The 26,132-nt window shown below is 40.9% G+C and overlaps 1 protein-coding gene across 2 annotated transcripts in view; it reads right to left on the bottom strand.

Annotated features, from left to right (window-relative positions):
* The window catches only part of DNAH8 (dynein, axonemal, heavy chain 8), a 391,134-nt gene that overhangs the window by 44,655 nt on the left and 320,347 nt on the right, over positions 1-26,132 (bottom strand). For both annotated transcript variants that reach the window (XM_006860428.1, XM_006860427.1), the window contains 3 exons: positions 19,511-19,627; positions 17,270-17,371; positions 9,830-9,990 (listed from right to left, as the gene is read on the bottom strand). In XM_006860428.1, coding sequence (XP_006860490.1) covers positions 9,830-9,990; positions 17,270-17,371; positions 19,511-19,627 — 380 coding nt within the window. The remainder of the gene's footprint in view (positions 1-9,829; positions 9,991-17,269; positions 17,372-19,510; positions 19,628-26,132) is intronic.

Here is a 26,132-nt window from a genome sequence, read left to right as displayed (position 1 = left end):
TTTTGAGTGCTTTCCAACCTGACAGAGTCTATTTTCTGGCACCATTCCTGACAATATTCTGGTTCAAACTGTGGTCCACAGTCTAGCGATTATCCTCCAGAGTCACCATGTACACACCATGTACACAGTATATATATGTTAATTATTATTAAGTGTTGTAGAGCTGGTTTTAACTCATAGTGACTCTGTATAGGTTCCTGAGGCTGTAAATCTTCATACAAACATGAAGTCTGTCTCATCTTTCTCCCAAGGAGTGGCTGGTAGCTTGAACTGCTGACCTTGTGTTTTACAGACCAGTGCTCATCCTATAGAGCCATCACACTCCCAGTACACACACACTCTCTTCACTGATTTTGCTCCTCTAGAGAAGCCAGCCAAGACAGGGATAAATCATAACGATGGATGTGCTAGGTTCATTGAGATGCATCTTACAAATCCCCATTCTCAGCGCTCCAGGTCCCCTTCTGACTTTTCTCTACACTAGCGTAGTGGTTATGAATCAGGCTGTGAACCTCAAGGTCAGCAGTTCGAAACTACCAGCTGTTCTGCAGGAGAAAGATGAGGCTTTCTGCTACGTAAAGATTTACAGCCTCGGAAACCTTGTACAGGGTTGCTGTGAGTCAGCACCAACTGCACGGTACATAACCACCAACCATGTGGAAAAAATAAGAATTACATCCTCCTCTCTTTCCCTTGTAGGTGTGAATTAAACAACTTTCTGTGGAAATTGCCTCCTGAACTGGAAGAATCCTAAAGAGCTACTGTTAAATCACATAGGCTGCTTTGCTTATTAACAAGTTACATTTTTGTGGGAACAGAGGGAATCCTGGTCAACTGGCTTTTGAATTCATTCAGGATACCATGTGACTCATCATCATCTGAACCCTGGTTCCTTGGACTAGAGCGCCATACTGCCTGCCAACTTTGGGGTTTGTCGGCCTCTGCAGTTTGTGGAATAACAAACCCTGCCATCTGACCTGCAGAGCAGCCCCTGCAGTTACATGAGTCAGGAGAAGCCTCCAGCATGATATCTGACCCACAGACTTTGGACTAACCCACTTCTTCAGCCACATGAGCCATCTCCTTAAGACAGATATCTACACACACATCAATAAGCTTCCCTGCCTTTGCTTCTCTAGAAACCTGAGTTTAAGACAGAACCTTAGAGAGCTCCTTACTGCCTCGCCCTTGATGTCACTCCCAGCCCCCCTTGGCATCCAAGTCCTATTTCCAAATCAAGTCTAGTATCTATCCCATTGTTGTTGTTGTGTGCCATGAAGTCGGTTCCGACTCATAGCGACCCTGTACAGGGTTTCCGAGGCTGTAAATCTTTACGGGAGCAGTAAGCCTCATCTTTCTCCTGTGGAGCAGCTGGTAGTTTCAAACTGCTGACCTTGTGGCTCGCAGTCCGATTCGTAACCACTACACTACCAGAGCTCTTTATTTATCCCATATGTACAACAGAATGAAATACTGCCCAGTCCTGTGCTCACAATCATTACTATGTTTGAGCCTATTGTTGAAGCCAAGGTGTCAATCTATCTTGCTGAAGGTCTTTATCTTTTTCCCTGACCCTCTACTTTACCAAGCATGATGTCTTCTCCAGAGACTGGTCCCTTCTGATAACATGTCCAAAGTACATGAAAAGAAGTTTTGCCATCTTTGTTTCTAAAGAGAATTCTGGCTGTACTTCTTCCAAGACAGATTTGTTCTTCTGGTAGTTCATGGAATATTCAAGGTTCTTCACTAACACCATAATTCAAATGCATCCATTCTTCTATGGTCTTCCTTATATATTGTCCAACTTTCAAATGTATATAAAGATCTTGAAAATATCTTTATATACACGGCTTGGGTCAGGAACACCTTAGTCCTCAAAGTTACAAAACTGAAAAAAAAGAGGGGTGTTTGTTTTGCAGCAGATTTGCCCAATGCAATATGTCATTTGCTTTCTTTACTGCTGCTTCCATGAGCATTGATTGTGGATCTATGTAAAATGAACTCTTTGACAATTTCAATCTTCTCTCCATTTATCATATTGTTTCTCATTGGTCCAGTTGTAAGGACTTTTTGTTTTCTTTATGTTGAGGTGCAATCCATACTGAAGGTTGTAGTCTTTGATCATCATCAGTAAGTGCTCCCAGTCTTCTTTGCTCTCAACAAGCAAGATTCTATCCCCTGTCTATCACAGGGTGTTAATGTGTTTTCTCCAATCCTGATGCCACATTCTTCTTCATAAAGTTCAGCTTCTCAGATTGTTTGCTCAGCATTGAGCGAGTGTTGTGAAAGGATGCAACCCAAACACATACCTACCTTGATTTTCAACTAACTATATTGTTATTGTTGTGAAGTGCCTTCAAGTCAATTCTGACCCATAGCGACCCTGTATAGGGTTTCCAAGGAGCAGCTAGTGAGCTTGAACCACTGATCTTTGCAGTTCAAAGGACTTTGCAGTCTGATGCATTAACCCACAGCGCCACACCAGGACTCCTTAAACTATATAGCATTCCCCATTATGTTTGAACAACTGCTTCTTGGTTTATGTATAGGGCCTGAACCTTAATTGTTTAAGTGTTCTGGAATTCCCATTTTTCCACAGTGTTACCCATAGTTTGCTATGATCCACATCATTGAATGTCTTTGCATAGTCAATAAAATACAGGTAAACATCTTTCTGGCATTCTCTGCTTTCGGCTAAGAGCCATCTGACATTAGCAATGATAAACCTCATTCCGTGTTCACCTCTGAATCCAGCTTGAGTTGCTGTGTTCTTATAGAATTGCAGATATACTAAATTTAGAGTCACCATATCGATGGAACACAAATTGAAATTATTTCAACAAACTGATGCAAAGCTGGAGGCCCTCCCTCGTCTATGGCAAGAAATTTGGAAAACGGCTGATTTGAAAAGATTTATATTTGTGCCAATTCCAAAGAACGGTGGCTCAATGGAATGTGGAAATCCTCAAACAGTATCATTAATATCACATGCTACTGAAATTTTTCTGAAAGATCATTCAAAAAATGGTTGCAGCAATACACCAACAGGGAGCTGCCAGAAATTGAAGCCGGATTCAGCGGAGGATGTGAATCTAGGAATATCACTGCTGACATCAGATGGCTCTTCACTGAAAGCAGAAAATACCAGAAACATGTCTACTTGTTCTTTACTGATTATGCGAAGGCATTTGAATGTGTGGACTACAACAAACTATGGATGATAATATTGCAAAGAATGGTTATACCAGAGCACTTAGTTGTGCTCATGAAGAACCTGAACATAGACCAAGTGGCAGTCGTTAGAACACAACAAGGGGATACTGAATGATTTAAAATCAGGAAAAGTGTGTGGCAGGGTTGTATCTTTTCACCATACTTACTCGGTATGCTGAGCAAATAATCTGAGAAGCTGGATTGTATGAAGAAGAGCATGGCAACAGGATTGGAGGAAGACTCATAAACAACCTGCAGTATGCAGACAGATGGCACAATCTTGCTTGCTGGAAGCAAAGAGGACTTGAAATACTGATGAAGACCAAAGAATACAGCCTTCAGTATGGATTGCTCTTCAATGTAAAGAAAACAAAAATCCTCACAACTGGGCCAATAAATAGCATAATGATAAACAGAGAAAAGATTAACGTTGTCCAAAACTTTATTTTGCTTGGATCTACAATCAGTGCTCACGGAAGCAGCGGTCAAGAAATAAAATGACATAGTGCATTTGGCAAACAGGCTGCAAAAGACTTGTTTAAAGTGCTTAAGAGCAAAGACGTAACTTTGAGGACTAAGGTGTGCCTGACCCAAGCCAGGGCAGTTTCAATCACCTCATAAGCATGTGGAAGTTGGACAGTGAATAAGGAGACTGTAGAAGAAGTGATGCATTTGGATTATGGCATTGGTGAAGAATCTTGAATATGCCATGGACTGCCAGAAGAATAAACAAATCTGTCTTGGAAGAAGTGCAGTCAAAATTCTCCTTAAAAACAAGGATGGCAAGACATCTTCTCATGTACTTCGGACGTATTATCAGAAGAGAAGAGCATCATGCTTGGCAAAGCAGAGGGTCAGTGAAAAAGAACAAGTCCCCCAACAAGATAGACAGATACAGGGGCAGCAACAGTGGAATCAAACATGACAAGAGTTGTGAGGCAGGTACAGGACATGGCAGTGGTTCATTCTGTTGTGCCTAGGGTCGCTATGAGTTGGAACCAACCCGATGGGCACCTAAAAACAGCTTTGCATTATATAACTATTCGCCATTCATCTGTTTCCCCTAATAGACAATGAGCTCCAAGGGCAAGGACTGTGTCTTACTCATCCTTGTATCTCCAAGATGGCCCAGCGAGTAAGTTCTCAATAAATTTTTATTTGTTGAATTGAGGCCAATTGGCTTGAATTTTATTGAACTTTCAATATAAAGGAGAGCAATTCTCTGATATTTAAAGGGCAGGAAAATTTAATTCTCTGTTCTTTCTTATGGTAAAAGTATAGTATATTATCATTACCATTTTCCTATTTCCTGGCCCCTTTCCACATGCAAAAGGAAGCATCCATATAAATCTATATGGTTTTCAAGGCACAGAAATAGCAGCAAAATATGATTTGAGGGTGAAGGAAAATGATTTTTATTGCTGTATTATTTTATCAACACAGATCTTTAAAGGTTATGAGAAAAAAAACCACAGTAAATTTCCATTCATACTAAGAAAATGAGAATTAATTCTTCCTACTTGATCTAGCTACAAATAAAACATTGGAAAGGTGTTATATCTGGGATTCTCAGGCCCTCTCTCAGCTCACCTCCAGAGCAAATCCCCTTGGGAAACACGCTCTGAGCCTGGCTGAGAGCCAGTAGAAACGCATTACCACAGGCCAGACGATGGTTCTGCTCTCGGCTGGCCCTGGGGCTTGGGCCAGTTCACCAGGGCTCTAGGGAGAAGCCATTGGAAAGGCCGCCACTGCTAGATGAGTATTTATTTATTAGGTGATCTGAAAATAGTCCTCATGTTGGGGAGAGAACAAGCTCTGAAATCTGACTCCACTTTGAACAAGAGCTCTCTAGGCCATCTCCCCACCTCATGTTTCACTGTGCAACTTACATTTCTTTCTCAAGAATGTGATTTTATTTTTGCAAAGATATGACAGGCAGATGCCTTAGTTAAGATGCTATTGTGGAGAATTGGAGAATATCTCTATGCCTCAAAAGTCCCATGAGCTTTCAGAAAACAATCCCCATAAATGCTCTGAAATTAAGAATGAGAACTGAAATATCTCATGAGTTTTAGTCCTGAGTTACTGCTAGGAGAAAATTTCTGAATGCAGTAAAAAAGAAGCTCATAGTGGCCTTGTAGCTTGGTGGTTCTGGGAAGCCCTCTAGGACCTCTCCATTGGGTGGTAGTATCAGGGTCATGGATATTTTAAAAATGCAAAACAACTGCAAAAAACAGAAGTGTATATAAAATGAACAATTAACTGATAACAAGGTACCAGTGCACGGAAATATCCAAATAAGCCTAGATTTAGAAATATCTCTGTACATGAAATATCAATGAGCACAAATCGAAAAACTCAAAATCGTCAGCTAATAGGAAAAGAATACATTTAAATTTGCCCTACATAGAATGAATATAAAAGTTGTAATATGGCATTTGATGAATTTCAGAAAGTAGAAAAATAATGCAAAACGCTAATGAGAAAAAGAGTGAAAATAAATAACTGTTTTGGGCATTGAGAGAGTTGAATTTGCAAAGACCTTGGTACCTTATAAATCTAGATAATAAAATGTGAATAAAGTTTGCATTTTTATGGTTCCTGTCACCAAGGTATCTATGCTCTCAGGAGAGATCCTACTTATTTTAAAGCATAGATTCAGTTTGAGTTTGCCCCTGTTTCAAGGTTTCTGCATTCTGAAGCAAGGACGGAGGATAGAGACTTATGGTCTTGTTCCCTGTCTCCGCGTCTCCTTCCTTTCTCAAAGTCATGGATGCCAACGTCAGAGTGCAGATTCTGATAAACAGGGGACATTTACTTCTCCACCATGGCCCAGTTACATGAACCTATCTGGAAGCAACGGTGCAGCCAACGGCCGCCTTCTTTCCCAAATTCATCATGCCCCAACAGGTCTCTATAACTGCCCCTCGAACGCAGTCCTCTTCCTAGCTCCTTCATTATCCCAATTCCTAAACTAGATAGATCAGAAGGGTCTTTGGTTTCTTCATTCATTTCACGCAGAACTTGGAGAGTGACATCTTTCGGGAGTGGGAAAGATGTAGTTGGGAAGCAACCAGGAGTCGAATTTGTTGTTGTTGTTGTTGTTAAGTGCCATCGAGTCGGGTCCGACCCATAGCGACCCTGTACAGGGTTTCCGAGGGTGTAAATCTTTACGGGAGTAGAAAGCCTCATCTTTCTCCCGCGGAGCGGCTGGTAGTTTCGAACCGCTGACCCTAAGGTTCGCAGCCCGATTCGTAACCACTACGCTACCAGAGCTCCTTTAGCCGGGAAGTCGAATTTAGCCGGGAAGATTTGTCCGTTATTGCTTATCGCCTCCTGGTGGTCGGTGCAGGAAAAGCAAGGGGTTGTGACGAAGACCTCTAAGAAGGCAGGCTCAATTGCCACAAGAGTGAAGCTAGGATTCCATTCACCAGATATTTCAGATCCCAGATAAAAGACTCAAACTAAGGACAAAGTTCATCCAGAAAACCAGGAAAATTACCTACTGCCTGAGCAGGAACTAGAAAGAGCCCAAGGTGCTGGGGACAGGGCTGATGGTGTTTGGGGGGTGAGGGTGGGGGTGGTGAAGACCTCTGGAAAGACCAAAGAGGAAGTTAAGAATAGAGAGAGCAGAGGAAGACAACCACAGGATTTACAGGCCAGTTATGGTCTTTAGTGGAGTCCTGGTGTGGCACGGTGTGTTAATGCACTGGACTGCAAAGTCAGGTTGGACCAAAAGGTCAGCGGTTCAAGCTCACCAGCTGTTCCTCCGAAACCCTATACAGTGTGACTACGGGTTGGAATCGACTCGACGACACTTAACAACAAGTGTCTCTATTGGAAGTAATTCTCCATTGGAAGCTGAGGTTGATAGTTTTTTGCTTGATCTCACTCAGTGTGGGACGAGATTGCAAGATCCCCAAACTATTTCAGAGATAGCTGTACCTCAGGGAGAGATGTTTGGGGCTTTATTTGATGAGTGCCTGGCTTTTTGATACGTCCAGTATCCCATTAAGCTGAAGCAGCCAACAGGATCTGATTCTCCAGGAGCTAGTCATCTTGACCGATCAAAGTTCAGAATCCTCAGAGGTGAACCATTTCAATCATAAACTTACTAGTGCATTACAACTGATAAGCTTTTTTTTTTTTTTGCCTACACACATGAACTCATCAAATGAATGAAATCCACTGCCACTGAGTCAATTCCAACTCATAACAACCCTGTGGACCACAGTAGAGTGGCTCTGTGTGCTCTTTACACGAGCAGACTGCTTCATCTTTCCTCCCGTGGCTGGTGGGCTTGAACCTCTGACCTTGCAGTTAACAACCCAATATTTAATTCACCATGCCACCAGGGGTCCTTCATTGAACTCATTCGTCTTTTTCTACAAAATACCCCCATTTATTGAATTTTTCACAATCCGGAAGAAACTGGTTATCATTGAGCACAAAGCATTGTTCTGTTATTGGTGATACAGCAAAGAAAACAGAAAATGTCCAGCCTGAGTGGAGCTTACATTTTTGTGATGGTAGACAGACAATAAGCTAAGACATCGATAAATTACAAGAGTGTGTCAGTTGGTGGTACAAACTATGGCAAAATGAAGGCAAGAAGGATAGATAGTATCTAGAACAGGGAGTATGGGTGGACTGCAATTTTTAAATAGAGAAGGCCTCATTGAAAAGGTGACATTTAAGCAAAGCCTAGAAGAGATGGCAGGGTGAACCACAAAGGTGTCTCAGGGTAAAAATGTTCCAGGAAGTGTGAATATCAAACTGCTAGGAGCATGCTGGACCAGTTTGAGTAATAGGAAACTGGAACAGTTGGGGAGAGAGATGAGAATAGGGAGGTGAGGGGGCAGATGGCATTGTTGGCTTTGACCATGACTCTGGAGGGTAAGACAGGAGACTTTGGAGGGTTCTGAACAAGAGTGATGTGTTCTGACTCACATTTTTAAAGTCTTGGCTAAATGGGAAATGACCTTATGGTGCTCTCTCTTTCAGATAATTAATAAGTTGATTCTCAAACTGGCCCCCTTAGGAATCTTGTTTTTACTTCTCACCATGGCAGTGACCACTTCTTGTCTCAAATGATCTCAGCCATGACAGTCTCATATAACAGCTGGGACCACCACCAAAGAATAATTGTGATTCTATCATGGAGCTTGAAAGAAGCATTAAACATTGGCGGGTTGTTTTATCATGCCCACATCCTTGAAGATGGGAGACTATAAAGTGTGGTGACAGACATTAGAATCCATGTGGGTAATAAAGAAGCTGTTCATACTAGACTGTTAACTTAAAGGTCCGTGGTTCAACCCTACTCAGTTTTATCATGGAAGCGAAGTACTGACAAACGACTTCCACAAAGACGACAACCAAAAAAACCCTACGGAGCACAGTTTTAATTTATAACACATGGAGTCTCCATGAGTCAGAATGGACTGAGTGGAAATTGACAACAATAAAGACTCCAACAGGACTAGCCTCATGCAGAGAACAAGGTGTGTGCTTGGAGGCAGGGTTGTTGTTGTTAGGTGCCATTGAATCCATACCAACTTATAGCGACCCTGTGCACAACAGAACGAAACATTGCCCGGTCCTGGGCCAACCTCACGATTGTTGCCACACTTGAGCCCATTGATGCTGTCATATTGCCAATCCATCTCTCTGGGGTTCTTCCTCTTTTTCTCTGAGGCAGGGTACAAGGCAGTAATGTGGGGTTCCTGGGGGAATCCCAGCAAAGATAGAGAATCAGAAGGCAATCAAAATTATAGCAGTGGGTGAGTGACCAGGAGAAAGGAATGCCACCCTCCTTCTTGGTCATTACTAGAGGAATCTTGTTTTCTTGCATTTCCTGAAGCCACTCAATTGAGTTTAAGTCTTTCAGTCATAGATTTATTCAAAGGGGAATCTCAGAGAGGGGCTCCTTAGGGAGCCCTCTATATGGGGTTTGGTGGTCTCTGGCTTTGCTTTCAGGGAAGGACCTAGAAAGCAAGCAGGAGTGAGACTTCATCTCCTTAGGTTGAGACTTAAAAGCACTCCCCATCTCCTCATTCACTGTCTATAACCATGCTGGGATTGGAGTAGGGACCTCAGACTTCCTCCCTGAGCTCTAAGGCCCAGGCTTGCTGCATTGTGAACACCAGGGGCAGTTACTGGCAGAGGATCATAAGGAAGAGGACAGAGCTGCAATACAACTTTTATCTTCCTATCTGCATCCTCCTTACTCTTTCAGAGCCAGTTATGACCATTATCTTTAATGGAATTTTGAGGAAAGACACAAGCAAATGATGAGACTACTGCTCTGTCAATGGACAGCATCGATGCCAATGTGAATGGGCTTTACGGCACCACAGAGGAGAAATAATCAAGGCATAAGTTAAAGCTTTAACATTGTCATACTTTCTGGAGCACCAGGATGTGGTGAGGGGAGAGCAGGCCAAAAGATGACAATGTCGTAATTGGGAGACAGGAAGTAACAGTATTTCTCACGGCAAAATAAAAAGCAAAAGGAGGACGATTAAAAGAAAAAAATGAAATGCACCATCTTTGCCAGGTTGAGTTACAATTGGTCCCTTCAAATTAAAAAAAAAAAAAAATCCCAAGAACTTACGTGATATCAGCATTGGGGTGAAGCCCAAAGACTTCAGGGTTATCTAGGGACGGCAGGGACTGGATGTATTCAAAATACTGGTCCAAGGTTTTGCACAGGGGGATTTTATATCCAGTGTAAAAACAGAAAGACGGCTCAAACATCTTTTCACTGAACCAGACCTGTGTGTGAGGCAAAATAAGAGAATTAAAATTGAGCATCTCAGTGAAAGTCACGTAGATAAAGGAGGAAGGGTCGCTGTATTTCCATTTTAATAGACTTTTTATATTGGTTTTCAAAGCACCTTAAGGAAATTGTTGACAGAATGATTATTATTAGCACATAGACAAAGAAAATAGAGAGAGGCCATGGACAGGAACAATTAAGCCCCGGCCTCTGTCTAATGGGGGCAGTAGGTAGGTCAGCGTCTAACTGGGGCAGTGGGAGTTCAGCAGTAGAATTCCATGCAAAAGGTGGGGTTCCACTCTTGGCCAATGCACCTCGTTGCACTTACCGCCTGTCTGTTAGTGGGGGCTTGCATGTTGTTATGAAGCTGCACAGATCTCAGCGGAGTTTCCCTACTAAGGTGCACTAGGAAGAAAGGCCTGGTGATCTACTTCTGAAAACCAGACAATGAAAACCCGATGGCTCACAGGGGGCCAATCAGCAACCGATCATGGGGATGGTTCAGGGCTGGGCAGTGTTTTGTGCATAGGGTAGCCCTGAGTCAGGGGTTTGGTTTGAACACAACTAACAACAACAGTAACAAGTCTGTTTAGACCAAGAAGATGCTTGCTAAACGTGAAGAAGAGACAGTGACCTTGCAAATTCTCTACTCTCGGAAATGGACAATCCTCAAGTTCACTTTTGAAGAGGAGAGGGAAAATACCGCAAAGTAGCAGAGGCAATAACCACACGCATGAGACAAGAGCTGGGCATGAACATTGCTTCATCCCATTTTCACACAGGCCAGGGGGCTATGCTCCTACACCATGTGGCCCTCCGCTGCACTCAGCATGGCATCAGCCCACAGCCAGCAAAAGCCCTCCTTCTAAACACCGCCTCTCTCTCCGAGCCTGAACTGGAGAGCTCCCTTTGTTAATGAAGTTATGTCCCTGGCCACAAGAAGCAAATGTGTCTAACTGCCTTGTTGTTTGCCTTAAGACATCCTTTTCTCGTTCCGTATGAATTGATTATCTGTAATGAAACAGCGAGAGAACAAATATATACTTGGTGTGAATAGACTTATTCTGAAAAGGGAGGGGAAAAAAATGATGCTGAATGCCCATGAGTCCGATTCGAGGCAATGACTTCAGTCTCTAACAGACCGATTTTCCTAGTAGGGAGGGCAGTAATGGGAGGACAGGAAGAGCGGAAATGCAGGCTGAATCACTCCAAGGACTTGATGTGAAAAGTGAAGAGCATTGTGCCTTACTCTGTCTGGTAGCACCTTCTCTACTGTCTGCCCTCCATGTCCTTCTTCCAGCTCCTTTTTAGGCTCAATGATTGCTTTGAAAGATGCTGTGCAGTGGCTCTTTCTTTTGCTTTGTTCAGCCCGGTCCTGTCCAATTCAACTGCTTTGTACAAGGCACTTAGCTGTAGTCTAAAAAGAATGCAAAGATGAGAGACACACTGTCCTTTCTTTCAAGGAGCTTGTGACTCTATTAGAAGGATCAGTCAATTACATCATAACCAGGATGCAAAGTGCACTAAGACAAGAGTCATACAGAAATAAAAATAAACCAAGCAGTAAGGAGGCTTCAAGCAAGAAGAAAAGTATAGCCAGGTGGGTACCAGGTCAAGCTTTATCAAGGAGAATCTTTGGGGAATAAGGATACGATTTTAAACAGGGGAGGAGCTCAGGATTGAGAACTGTACTAGCAAAGATAAAACAGCTGATGCAAAAAATGTGAAGCAGGTTGGGGAAATAATGAATTCCAAGGTAAATATGAATGGAAGGAGATAGTGTGGGAAAGATGAAGTGAGGTCAGACTGAAGCTTACTTAAAGTAACGGGGCGTGGTTGAAATTCATTTAGAGAACAGTGTCATGACTGTGAACATTATTTAGAAAGGGCTTTAATGATGTGGATGACTTCAATTGCAAGAAGACACCCTAGAGAGACCAAGGCCATGGGGTCTTTAACATAACAGACTGCAAACGATGACATTAGCCACCATGTTGCCAGATGGCATGTATTAATAAAAGGAAAAGAGAGCTTCTTCCTGGTTTTCCTTTGTGTTTTCTGTATACACACAAGTAGCTGGATTCACACAAACAAATATCCAAGTTTCACCAAATTTGGGGGGTATTTGGAGCATAGTCAAAATTATTGTTGTTAGATGCCATTGAGTCAGTTCCAACTCATAGTGACCCCCTCCATATATAACAGAATGAAACATAGCTCAGTCCTATGTTTAGAAGGATGCTATCCTCACATCCTTCTAAAATTGTGCTGAAATTACTCGAAACACAGAATATAAACTGTACGTGTTGGAGGCCCTTGAAGGTGCCGTTCAATGATAAGCAGCCACCTTCCAGGGCATTGACTAAGGATCTACAATTGCTGATTTTAAAGGAGACAGAGCCACTCCATAGGATGTTGAGAACACAAAAAATAAACAAAGATATGCTTTTTTTGGAAGTCATAAATGCAGAAGATTCAATTTGGGGACTGATTTACAATGGAATTGCTTCTCACATGGGCAACTCTGGATAACATGGCTGGACAAGTGGAAGCAATGCAGCTGCTTACAAGGTAAGACTGAGACCACGAATATCATAGGCAGGTGGAGGGCTGGGTATGGATCCCATGGACTTTTCTGCTGACAGTTTCATGTGGTAAACTCAAACCCTTACAGCCAGAGACCCAAACTGTCTTCTTCAGGGGAAGGATCAAGTGAGACAAGGAGGTTGGAGAGCTAAGAGCAGATCCAGAGGGAGTTAGGGGAGAGGCTGGTCAGTAGTCATGAGCATCTTGGACTGGGAACCACAGAAAGTGGAGCAACTTTAAGGAGAAGTTCTAATAGGGAAAAGGATGATACCTGACTGGGAATGAATAGGATGAAGCTGCCCGGGGACAAAAGAATGGCAGCATGGCAGAATGAACTTTTCAGTTAAAGCAGCAATTGCCAAGAGAAGAGTTCAGAAAAACCAGCATCAGATCGTACAAGGGAGGAACAAGCCCCAGGTGAGAGAAGGGAGTTGCTACTTCAGTCAAAAGCAGCCATGAAGTAAAGTCTGGAATAGCAACCCTTTGCTTTTAGACCAGCGTCTTCAGACAGAGGCTTTCATTTGGCATAGGTTGCCTAAGGCTGTGGCCTTGGTCCAGAAGAAGAAGTCTAGCCTCCAGGGGTGGGGGTAGGAGTCAGCTGTCTAGTTGTCTGCTGCCCTGAAGGCCAGAATAGAAAGACGTGGAAGAGGAGCTAAGAGAGGGTGTTAGGGTCCTAGAGAGGAATTGCTCATCTTGAGATCTTGAAGGCAGAGCAGTTTGAGGGATGGATTTTCCTTCTCGCTCCTTTGGCTTGTGGCTCAGGCATTACTTTGAGGTAACTGACCATCCACCATCAGCTCTCAACTGTATTGTCGAGAGTTGGCTCTGTTTGCCATATGGAGAGCTCAGAGGTCTCCTAGAAATCCTCTTCTCTTTGCCAGCAAACTGCACACTGTTCCTGTTACCTTGGAGCAAAGCCATTTCAGTAAAACAAAGACAAATTGACTACGGCAGTTGGTTAATCAGGATTTTCCCTGACATCCATTTTTGAGGAGGAGAAAAAAAAAAAAAAAGGACTCAAAGCACACAAACAAAAGCGGACACAAAAGTGTTGTTAAGAACAAAAACGAAACCAAAACTAATTTTCAGGGTGTGCATTTGGGGTCAGTGAAAATTCAATCCAATCTACTCTGCTTTAGATGACTATAACCTTGGGGCATAGAAAATTCTCAATCTGCTGAGATTAAATTATGTTTATCATCACCAGCAAACTGTACTGAGCAGATTGTAGATGTCAGACAGAAGGGATGCAGAGACTTAGGAGATGGGTTTCAGTTTCTTCTTTTAAGGGACTAATAATCTAATGGACCCTGGTGGTGCTGTGGGTCAGGTGTTGGGCTGCTAACTAACCTGTCTGCTTCCGTAAAGATTTACAGTCTCAGAAATCCTACGTAGGATCACTAAAAGTTGGAATTGACTTGACAGCAGTAGGTTTGGTTATAGATATGTTTTGGAGGGAATCTAATGAAGGCGCCCTAGTGGTGCAAGTGATTAAGCACTCAGCATCTAACCAAAAGGTTGGGGTTTCAAACCCACCCAAAGCATCTCAGAAAAAGGTTAGGTGAGGCACCTTGGTGCTGGTGTCAGCATACACAGACCCTGGGTTGATCAGTGGCCCTGTGACATGGACGAAAATCCAATTCTGAGGCCCTCCTCAGGATAGCGAGCCATGGGCCCTGAGGGCCAAAGGAAGTGACCTCCTAACGTCCCAGGTTCATTGGTTTTTGTGAACTCACTGGTTGGCTACCTCTGTATAATTTTCTTTGGTCCTAATATTGTTCATTCTATGCTTCTAACTCCAGTAATTGTAGCTTCTGAGAAAATGGTTTCTTTTACAATGCCTCTCTTAATGCCTCCACTGTGTTGGCAGTGCGTGGAGTCCTGGGAACAAATCTTTCTGAGGAACAAGCGATAGCCACCTGGGATGAATGTCAGAACTGCTCCTTATTTGATTATTCAGTTATGTTTGATATCCATGAACAATAATGGGTTTGAAACCCCTTTTTAGAGCCGAGGCAGTAAAAGTTTCCTTGGAAAACTTAGAAAGGCCAGGAACAGGTATATTGGGAATATGACAAAAGGTTTTTAGAGAAAAATTACCCAAGTTTTGTAAATAAAGTGGAATGGTAAATTCTGGGAATGTTGGATTAGAGGATAATAGTGGCAGCCCCATTAAACCGCCTCTGAATAGAATCAGTTTAACCCAGATGCTCTCCTTCCTCCTGAAAGTACATAGGAATGTGATAATTAAGAACAATGTAGCATTTTAGATGTAGATAAATGAAGCCCGGTGCTTGAGATCTTGCTCACAAACAAAAGTTTGCAAAGTGTACAGAAACAACTTGACTCCTTTCAGGAACCTTGCTTTATGTTAAGTATCCTTGAGAAACTGCACATCACTGCTCTAGATCATTTAAGCCTAAAAGTTAATATATAACAGCTTGATTGAACCTTTTTTCTGTAAAAATAAAAATGTTAGATTGTTAAGAAAAACTATGAAAATATCTTAAAAGTTGTTCCTGTGAATCATTATGTCCTGTTTTGAATGATTAATCACATTTCACTTCTGTATCCTATCTTATCTAAAGAATCACATCCTCCCTTTGTGAATTACATCCTTCCTTTGTAACAAATCCCTCCCTAAAAAAGAGAATAAAAGACTGAGGTAGAGTGAGTTCTGTGTGCAATGCTAGGCAATATGTTTGCAGATCTGCCTAACTGCCAGCTTGCATCATATCTGTGTGTCTGTCTTTTTTGTATATATTTCGTCTCTCTCTTTCTCTATCTCTTTCGCCGCCAGTGACACCCACACTTCCTTGTCGAGGCTGGACCCCGACATAGGAACTCGACATCTTGGAAGAAACATTTGGTGATATGCTTCTAAAACCCTATGCAACACAGTTCTGCCCTGCAACATTTGGGGTCTTCATGAGTCAGAATCAACTAGAGGTCAACTGGTTTGGTTTGTCCTATTTTGTTTTCTATTGTTCAATTTTTCCCTCTGTTCATCCTGCCTTCTCCACTTCCCCACAGGCATTATTCTCAAGAACACTCCCCAATAAACTCTGGGTGCAAATCTCTGTTTCAGCTCCACACCCTGTTTCCATGATCATTTTTGTAAATGTCCACTCATGAACTTATTCTAGACATGTACTGGGAAGTATCTACCTAGGATACTTCATTTCCCACTGCATCAATGAGGGCTGTACCAGTCTACTCTCCCAGCAGAGGGCTCCTGCCTCCAGGCATCCTTGAACACTTGCTATCATTCACTTTGTTCAGACAGATTCAAGATACACTTTGAAAAAATCAGTTCTCATCAACCCCCAGTTAACCAAAATATCCCCAAAGTCTGGGCTATGTTGTTGAGGTTTTAATTTTGTGAAGGGCAGAAAAACCATTGAAACAGAATTACCAATATAAGAATTCAAATAAGCAAAGAACACTCACATACCTATTTTTTTTTTTTTTTTTGCCCACCTAACTAATGAATATTGCTTTTCCAACATGTAAAAATTTTAGGAACACTTTGAATGTGGTAGGCATTTATATACTATGCATCCTTGATAATTGCTGGGGAAGAATTTTCTCTAGAAATGTTTTAAAACAAGCCTTATTGGATTTTACTGGGAACAGAGAATAAAAGAACACTTCATCAATGTTCAATGGCACGTCCTAATGGAAGAGAGAAAAAAATTCAAATAATGGTTAATTCCCTAATCTCTTTCTCATGTGTGTGTGATTTTAAGGCTTAAAATCACCATACTATTGGAAACTCAGAGTGCAGTGACGCTGTAGAATAAGCACTGGACCGAGAACCACAAGGTCAACACTTTGAGTTCACCAACCACTCCTCAGGAGAAAGATGACGCTTTCTGCTCCCAAAAAGATTTCCAACCTCGGAAACTCTATACCGGGTCACTATGAGTCAAAACTGACTCGACGGCACTTAAGAAGAACAACTGGCAACTCAGAGGAATAGGCATATTAGTGGGTATCCAACAGAGTGGTGGTAACCCCAAGACCATGGCCCTTAGTCACCCTTCAGTTCTGGCACTGACTTCACTCCCAGGGCTCAATTTTCAGTCAAACAATAGACAGCTCTATCAGGGAAACAAAAGGGAAGTAAGCACATGGGAGAATAACCATATGCCATCAGAAGTGTAGAATTTAACCAGTGGCATAGTTTAATGGTTACGAGAGAAGGAGGAATGAAAACCCAGGGAGAGGGTGGGGTAAATGATGTTATATTGTAGAGATTACAATCAATGAGCTGAATCAAAAAGTATCTGAGTTGGTGACTAGAAAACTGATCTCCTGTGTAAATCTTCATCCAATTCACAATAAAAAGTTAATTTTTTTTTTTTTTTTAAAGATGGGTATCCAATGTTTGCCTCAAAGATGATGTGCTGGGGTCTAAGGCACATGGAGTAGGAGTTGTGAGGGTGAGAGATCTTCAACATGAGCAGTTCATTGATGAAGAAAACATTTACAGACCATTGAGAATTGTCCCCTGTTCTTCCTAAGTAGAACACTATTTTTTCCTCATTCTTTTCAACATCTATGCTTTTACCCTTTCTTTCTTTCTTAAGTTTGGCTTACTGATTACAATAAAAAATTATTCTTGCTTAAAAGGAAATTGCAATGAAATGTGTCTCCATGATTTTGTAATTTTCCAAATTGACTTACTCTAGCAAAGCAATTAAGTAGACGCTTATCAAAGTCATCTGTCACTCTGCCTCCATATTGGACTTCTCCGATCATGTACCGCACCGTATTCCACGAGACACCCTTTAATTTTTTTAAAAAAAAGAATAGTTTGTTGTTAGTCAAAACAAATAATTATCAGTAGTTCAGGTCTTTCCCTAGAGACAAGGCCTGGAAAAGGAAACACTAACTAGCTAACATTTTAAATTATTCATCTTTTTTTATTAATAACTCCTTCACTATTAAATGGCTAGAACTGCTACAGTTTGTTCACCAGAGAAAAATCTACAATACTAAACATCAGTGAATATATTGCCCATGGATTATTTAAAATGGGATGGGGGTACTATTTTTCACTCTATGGATTTAATAATCTATAATGCTTATTGCAGTAATGCCAAACTCTTAGGAAAAAAAATAGTTTTTAGTGAAGAATGGAGAAAACCAAGTAATCAACATGTTATTATGCTTTCTTAGTGATATATTCTCAGGATTCAGTAGGAGAACAACCAGAAAATTATTTATTCATTTTTTGTAGAAAAATGAATTTATTGTAGAAAAAAAAAGATTTTTCTACAATGCAACCCTTTGCTGTCACATTCTGTGAGCTATAATGACATCAAAGATTTTATTAATTTCTGTAGCAACCTTCAACTAGCCATACATTTCAGGTATTTTTTATTATTATTATTAATTAAAGTCTCTTAAATATATTTGGTGTAGGAGAAGGATGCTTGATTTTGATTTTACTTTCTTTTGGGTAATTTTTTTGTTGTTGTTTTATTCAGCTTGGTGGTTGCCTTTTAAATCAACTATTTCAAGGCAACTACTATTTGTATATGACAAAGTGATAAACAATCATAGAATATGAGCCCAAACAAGACTTTTTTTCATCAAATTGCTTCTGATGAAATTGCTATACTCAAATCTGAATATCCCTTTGTCGTTTCAAGCAAAATTGTTTTTCAGCTCTAGAGTTCCCGCCTGCCTTGGTATAAATTCATCGTGATCCACCATCATCGTATGGATACTGCACTTTCTCTGTTTATTTTGAAAACCTACTACATGCAAGGAGATTGGACCATACTTTGAGAAGGAAGAAAGGAGGGGACAGAAGAAAGCCAGTGTTTACTAAGCCTTTATTATGTAGCAGATAATGTGCTTCCTCAAATACTATCTCATTTGCTCTTCACAGAAACAATGACCATTTTACAGGTGAAGAAACTGAGCCTCTGAGACAGATGCTCATTGTTGTTAAGTGCTCATTTCCAACTCATAGTGACCTTGTATAGGGTTTTGAGGAGCAGCTGCTGGGTCTGAACTGCCAGCATTATGGTTCCCAGTTCAGTACTGATCCTATAGCGCCACACCAGGGGTCATTAATTTGTCCCAAATTATAGGAAACTCAGATTTCCAGCCTTTATAATGTATATGTGAAAGGACAGCTGGGTGTTCATTTTTAGCTCTACGTCTCTGAGGAAGCCTCTTGTCTGTGACTGCACCAGTAAAATGGGAATAGCTACACTCACAGATTGATAAATGGGAGAGCCTTCAGTGAGTGACCATTGGTAAAATGGACTGCAATTTGTAAGCAGAAGCTTAAAAGTCTTTTAGCAGTTCTGGTGTGGTGCTGTGAGTTAGTGTGCTGGACTGCAAAGGTCAGTTTGATCTGCAAGGTTGGCAGTTCAAGCTCACCAGCCGCTCCTTGGAAACCCTATACAGGGTCGCTGTGTGTTGGGACCGACTCAAAGGCACCTAAAAACAACAACAAAAGTTCTTTAAGAAGTGACACCAGGTGATGTCGGCTGGGAGTGAATGTCCCTTCTGAGGAGGCATGAGTGAATCAGTGAAGACATTTTTATTTAAGGCAAACCTTCTCTTCAAGTCCACTGTAACATTTTAGCGGGTGTGTCAGGAAGGCTGTGGTATATTGCAACACAAAAGACACTGGGCTTCTGCACTGGTGGTTGGCCTCTGTTGTGTCTGAGTCTGTGCATGTGAGAGAGGGGAGAGAAAGGACATTGAGGAGATCAGAGGGTCTGCATGAACAACTATACTTCAACTATGAGTAGAAATGGCAGGACCAGTAAACAGCTGCAGGGGAAGGAAGTACAGAGAGTGCCCCAGCAGGGTCACTACATACCACAGACTGGAAATGACTAAAACTCTGATTGAAGGAAAGCAATAAAAATAGAAACAACAAAAAAAAATCATTTCACTCACTTTTTTAATGTCGCACTCATCAAGGTGATTCTGAATAAACTGAACACTGGCTGTGAAATCAGCAGAATTGAATTCATACGGAATATTCCAACCTAGTGGGCCAAATTTACGTCGTTCCTTAGAAACGCCAAAGGAAAGGGTTTTTAAAAATTGTATGGAATCTTCCCCTCTTTTATTATTAAAGTACAGTAAAATTAAGACCATTATAAAGAAATAAACTGATGACATTCTAGAGGAAGTCCTCAGCTGGTGCTCAACTACAAGCTGAAAGGCTGGTGGTTCAAACCCACTCACAGGTGCTTCAGAAGACAGGCCTGACGATCTCTTTCTGAAAGGTCACAGCCTTGAAAACCCTATGGAGTCATTAGGCTTTGCACACATAGAGTCACCATGGCAACTAACAATAACAACCATTTTAGAACTATTAGTTGATGGTCAAATAGCCAAGTATATTCCAGTCCTGGTGTGGTGCTGTGGGTTAATGTGCTGGGCTGCAAAGTTGATTTGACCTGCAAGGTTGGTGGTTCAAACTCACCAGCTGCTCCTCAGAAACCCTATAAAGGGTTATGAGTCGGAACCGACTCAACAGGACTTATCAACAGCACCAACATAGCCCAATGGTTTATAAGCCAAAGTGAAGTTATTAGTTATTTGTTTTTTTAAACAAAAATCTAGGACTCCATTGCCAACTCAAAAGAATTCAGTAGGTGCTCAATAAATGTCTACTAAATTTATTTTGCTATTCTAAATTAGACTTTTGAAATTTTTGTTTTTAAGTAAAACAACTAGATGCTCAAAGGTGTTTAGACGACCTATTTCTACTTGGGGACCTTACAACTTCACATTTTGAAAAATAAATTGTATTTTTCTTACTCGATGGGACTCAACAGCAACAATTGTACATATGATGAGTCTGTCTTAAATTTTTCTCAATACCTCCCATGTTTCCTTTCTACTTGATGACTAGGGCTAAAAGACCTACAAAAGAGTGACTGTTTAGAAATGCAAAGTGGCTACGCACTTGGCTGCTAACCCAAAGGTTGATGCTTCTAACCCACTGATAGCTTCTCGGGAGAAAACTGACAGCCGGCTTCAGTAAAGATCACCGCCGTGATGGACCGCTTCTGCTCTGTCCTATGGGGTTGCACTCAGAACAGACTTGATGGCTGTGGTCTTTTTTGTATGTGTGTGTGTGTGTGTGTGCCTTTTTTTGTTTAGATGAATTTTAGTTTGGACAACTTCACATGAACAAGTCAGAGAAGAAATTTAGAAAGCAAGATTTTGCTTGCTAATTTTCAGGGTATGCTTTAAAAAAATTAAGTAACCATGAAAAATAATAGGTCTGCGTGTTCTGACATGCATGGTGGTCCACAAGATAAACACTGGATTTCAAACCACAAGGTGGGTGGGTTGAGCTGATTAGGCACGCCATGGGAGAAAGAGGAGGCTTTTTGCTCCCATAAAAAATTTAAAAAGCCTCAGAAACCTAATGCAGGGTCGCTATGAATCAGAGCCAACTCCACAGCACTTAACAACATATTCTGACCTAAAAGACAGATAGATGTAAGGACAAAAAATAATAATAAGTCACAAAAACATAAAATGCCACTATTACTTCTAGGTCTGTAATTCTCTGGATTAGGTTATCAGGCATGAGACATGTGCACAGGGTGACTCACCCCTAGTCCTTAGATATAGCAAGCACATTTGGGCAATCAGTCCGTAAAGAGCTGATCTTATTCCTTCTCCAAGGAATTCAGCTTTCAGATTCAGGATTGCTGCCTAGTCAGAACTTAAACTAGGAAGATTTATAAACGCAGAAGCTATAAAATGTTATTTTCCACTTCATCTGTAGACAAGATGAGAAGGACCCGAGGCAGGGTCTTGCCAGGAAGAGTGATCATGTGCTCCCAGGTACAAGGGAGAAAGTCTTAGCTCTTAGCTGTGTCATTGTCGTGTCAGCTTCTCTTGGTGCCTTCTACTTCCTAGTCCCAAGCATGCAGATGGTCTTGATTTGCTTTTCTAGTTGTTGCGAGTTGAAATATTTTGGTCTACATTTTGAGAAGTCTCTGGGTGGTACAAATGGTTAAGCAACTGACTGCCTACTGACAACTTGTTGGGTGAGGTCATCCAGAGGCACCTTAGAAGACAGGCCTTGGAAGCGGAGTTCTATTTCGGCACACGTAGAGTCTCCATGCAGAACCAACTTGGAGGCAATAGGCTTTCTCTCTTTCTTTCTTTTCAGGGCTTAACTGTATTTTGAGCCTTCAGAGTGGAGAGCATCTCCCCTGTCTGTCTCCTCATGAGCACCAGCACCCTCAGGGAAAGAAGGATGCTTGCCTGTAGACATCAGTTGATTTTGAATGGACTGGAAGATAGTCTCCCTCTCATGGAGATCAATCCTAAGACTGACTAGGAGTTTGCATTTATTGAATGGATTCCAGAAACTTTGAAGTAAGCCTCTTCCCTGTTATTCCAGGAGCAAGGGTGGGTTGGGAAGGTATATGGGATATGTATTTGAAAATGAATTCCGCTAACCCTTTAGTCTTTAAAGAAAAGACTAATCCCCTTATTATTGAATTGCAAATGTTTCCCCATGCTTGAAAAAGAAATTCCAAACCTGAAATATTAGTTTTACCTGTATGGTACACTTAATTTTTAAAAAATTTAACATTGGATTCGATGGAGCACTACATGAAATATCTTTCTTTCTTTCCAATTACTGAATCTGTTTAAATTGGCTTTGTGGGAAACACTCCCATTTATATGCATTAAGCAATTGTAATTTAGCTGCTCCTTAGAATGTGATGTTGTTTGAAAATTGTCCAAATGCTGAGATTTGCTTCACATTTATGTTACTTACTATCAATTTTCATTGAAAGCTTTCAATTTTGAAGTTGGTTCAAGTCATAGACTGTTTAGTTCATTTTTTGTGGGGGAGGTGGGAAGGACAAAATCTTGACGAATGTCTTTTCTTTTACGAATGAATTCATTTAGTTTTCTTGCTATATTTTAGTACCCACTGATCTCTATCAGTGACAGGATAAAGAAAGAACCATCAGATTTACCTTGATAAAAATAACAAGATAAAACTGAAAACAGTGGGACCTATGGCCCGACTGGGAGCTCCAAAGCAGGGTGCCTTTGTTTTTAGCTAGTTTTACTTGAAATATAAAATCTCTTCAGTCCATTTAGAGTTTTTGAGACCATAGTATGTGCCTCACGTGATCCAGTGTAAAAATATTGAAGAAGTTATGTTTCAAGAAGTGTAAATCTAGTTGAGAAAATAAGACTTAGAGACAGGAAGAGGACAATATGAAAGTGAATATAATTAACTGTCAAAATTTAACAGACAATAGCCTGAAAAGGCGCTTAATTAGAACGACACTGAAGGACATATTGGAGATGAAATTCACAAAGTAAGACGATTTTAGTTGATTTTCAGAGCATGCTTTTAAAAAATTAAGTAACCATGAAAAATAATCTGGGCCTACACGTTCTGACCTAGGAAGACAGACTTAAGGACAAAAAAATAACTCTCAATAATGTAAAATGCCACCATTACTTCTAGGCCTGTACTTCTCGGGGTTATGTTATATAACAAACATAGAATGCATACAAAACGAGCAAAGGATGGGGCTGTACCTTTAACAAAAGCTGTATTTAAGTAACCATACGTTGACCCCCGACTCAAGGTACCTCCATATGTTGTTGTTGTTGTTAAGTGCCGTGGAGTCGGTTCCGACTCATAGTGACCCTGCACAGGGTTTCCGAGGCTGTAAATCTTTACGGGAGCAGAACGCCTCATCTTTCTCCCGCGGAACCGCTGGTAGTTTCGAACTGCTGACCTTGCGGTTCACAGCCCAATTCATAACCACTACGCTACCAGAGCTCCTTATAGCAGAGTAAAACTGTGTTCTACAGGATTTTTAGTGGCTGATTTTCAGAACTAGATCATCAGAGGCACCTCTGGGTGCACTTCAACTGCCAAACTTTCCACTGACAGCTGAATGTGTAAATCATTTGTTCTATCCAATGTTGTTGTTGTTAAGTGTTGTTGAGTCGGTCCCAACTCATAGCGACCCTGTTTCTGAGGAGCAGCTGATGGATTTGAACTGCTGACTTTGTAATTAGTAATCCAGCGCTTATCCTACAGCGCCACACCAGGACTCAATAATTAACAAAACAGGCAAAACCAGAAGGAGACATTGCAAGGTAAAGCATAAAAGATCTTTTTTTATACCTATTTCACACTACTGTAATAATTCCAAAGATATTTAAACTAAGAACTCTATATTCATGCTTCCCAAAGCAAGAATTTTATATACAATACTATTTGGTAAAAGTCTCAAATATAAGAAAGAAAAAAAATTGTAAAAGAAACAAAAACTTTTACTAATGAAGGACTATGAAGAGTGGCATTTTCTGGGCCTGCTGATATGACCATTTTAAACTAATATGTCAATGTGGGGGCTACATAGGAGTAAGGAGTGAGGATTAGGGTTAGGGCTATGGCTAGGTCTAGGCTAGGCCAGGGATTAGTTTAGCGTTAGGGTTCTGCTCAGGACTAGGGTTAGTGTTGGGATAAGGGTTGGGCTGGGACTAGAGCAAGGCTGGGTCTAGTTTTTAGGGTTACAGTTGTTAAATGCCTTCGAGTCAGTTCCGACTCATAATGACCTATGCACAACAGAACGAAACACTGCCCTGTCCTGTGTCATCCTCACAGCTGTTATCATTGCTGCTGCCATTGTGCCAATCCATCTCATTGGGGATCGTCGTCATTTTTACTGACCCTCCACTGTACCAAGCATGATGCCCTTTCTCCAGATGGTGTCTCCTGATAATAAGATCAAAGTATGGGGATGAAGTCTGGCCATCCTGGCTTCTAAAGGAGCACTTCGGCTGTGCAAAGATCCAAAATAGACCCCTTTGCTCTTCTGGCAAGCAATGGTACCTTCAGTATTGTTCTCCAACACTACAACTCAAATGCATAAATTCATTATTCATTGTCTAACTTTCACATGCATATGAGGCTACTGAAAATACCATGGTCTAAGTCAGGCACATGTTAGTCCACAAACTAATATCTTTGCTCTTGAACACATTAAAGAGTCTTGTGCAGCAGATTTGCCTAATGCAATATATTGTTTGATTTCTTGGCTGCTGTTTCCATGAGTGTTGATAGTGGACCCAAGCAAAATGAAGTCTTTGATAATTTCAATCTCCACTTATCATAATGCAATTTACTGGTTCACTTGTGAGGATTTTTGTTTTCTTTACATTGAAGTACAATCCATACTGAAGACTGTGGTCTTTGCTCTTCATCAGCATTTCAAGTCCTCTTTGTTTTCAACAAGCAAGGTTGTACCATCTGCATATTGTAGTTGTTAATGAGTCTTTCACCAATTCTGATGCCACGTTCTTCTTCATGTAATTCAGTTTCTCAGATCATTTTCTCAACATACACATTGAATGAGTATGGTGAAAGAATACTACCCTGACTCAAACGTTTTCTGATTTTAAACCATTTTAGTATTCCTCTTGGTCTATGTGTAGGTTCCTCATGAGCACAATTAAATGTTCTGGAATACCCATTTTTTGCAATGTTATCCATAACTTGTCATGATACACACAGTTGAAAACCTTTGCATAATTAATAAAGTACAAGTAAACATCTTTATGTTACTCGTTGTTTTCAGTCAAGATCCATCTGACATCAGCAATGATAGCCTTAGTTCCACATCCTCTTCTGAATCTGGCTTGAATTTTTTACACTTTTCTGTCCATGTACTGTTGCAGCCATTTTTTAATTATCTTGAGAAAAATTTTACTGGCATGTGATATTATTGACATTGTTTGACTATTTTCCACACTCTGGGGGTCACCTGTCCTTGGAATGGTCACAAATATGGATCTCTTCCAATTGATTGGCCAGGTAGCTGTCTTCCAAATTTCCTGGCATAGATGAGTGAGCACCTCCAGTACTGTATCAGTTTGTTGAAAGCTTTAAGTTTGTATTCCTTCAATTCTTGGAGTCTTGTTTGTTGCCAAGGCCTTCAGTGCAACTTGGATTTCTTTCTCCTTCCGTACCATTGGTTCTTTATCATGTGCTGTTTCTTGAAATGGTTGAATATCGACCTTTTCTGCTTGGTACAGTGACTCATTGCATACCATCCATTTTCTTTTGATGCTTTTTGTACCATTCAATATTATGCTGATAGAATCCTTCAATATTTCAAGCCAAGGTTTAACATTTTTCTTTAGTTATTTCATTTTGAGAAATGCTGAGCATGTTCTTCTCTTTTGGCTTTCTAATTCCAGGTCTTTGCACATTTCATTATAATACTTGACTTTGTCTTCTTGAGAGGCCATTTGAAATTTTCTGTTTAGCTCTTACACCTACTCATTTTTTTCTATTTGTTCTAGCTTCTCTTAGTTCAAGAGCAAGTTTCAGGGTCTTTTCTGACATCCATTTTGGTCTTTTCTTTCTTCCTGTCTTTTTAATAACCTTTTTCCTGTATGATGGTCTTGATGTCATCCCACAGCTCTTCTGATCTTCTGTCTCTAGTGTCTAATGCAATAAATCTGGTCTCTAAATTCAGGTGGTATATATGTTGTTGTT

The sequence above is a fragment of the Chrysochloris asiatica genome, unplaced genomic scaffold (assembly GCF_000296735.1).
Source record: "Chrysochloris asiatica unplaced genomic scaffold, ChrAsi1.0 scaffold00038, whole genome shotgun sequence".
Taxonomy (NCBI): Eukaryota; Metazoa; Chordata; class Mammalia; order Afrosoricida; family Chrysochloridae; genus Chrysochloris; species Chrysochloris asiatica.
The sequence above is the reverse complement of the archived record's forward strand: the minus strand, read 5'-3'. Positions and strand labels throughout refer to the sequence as shown.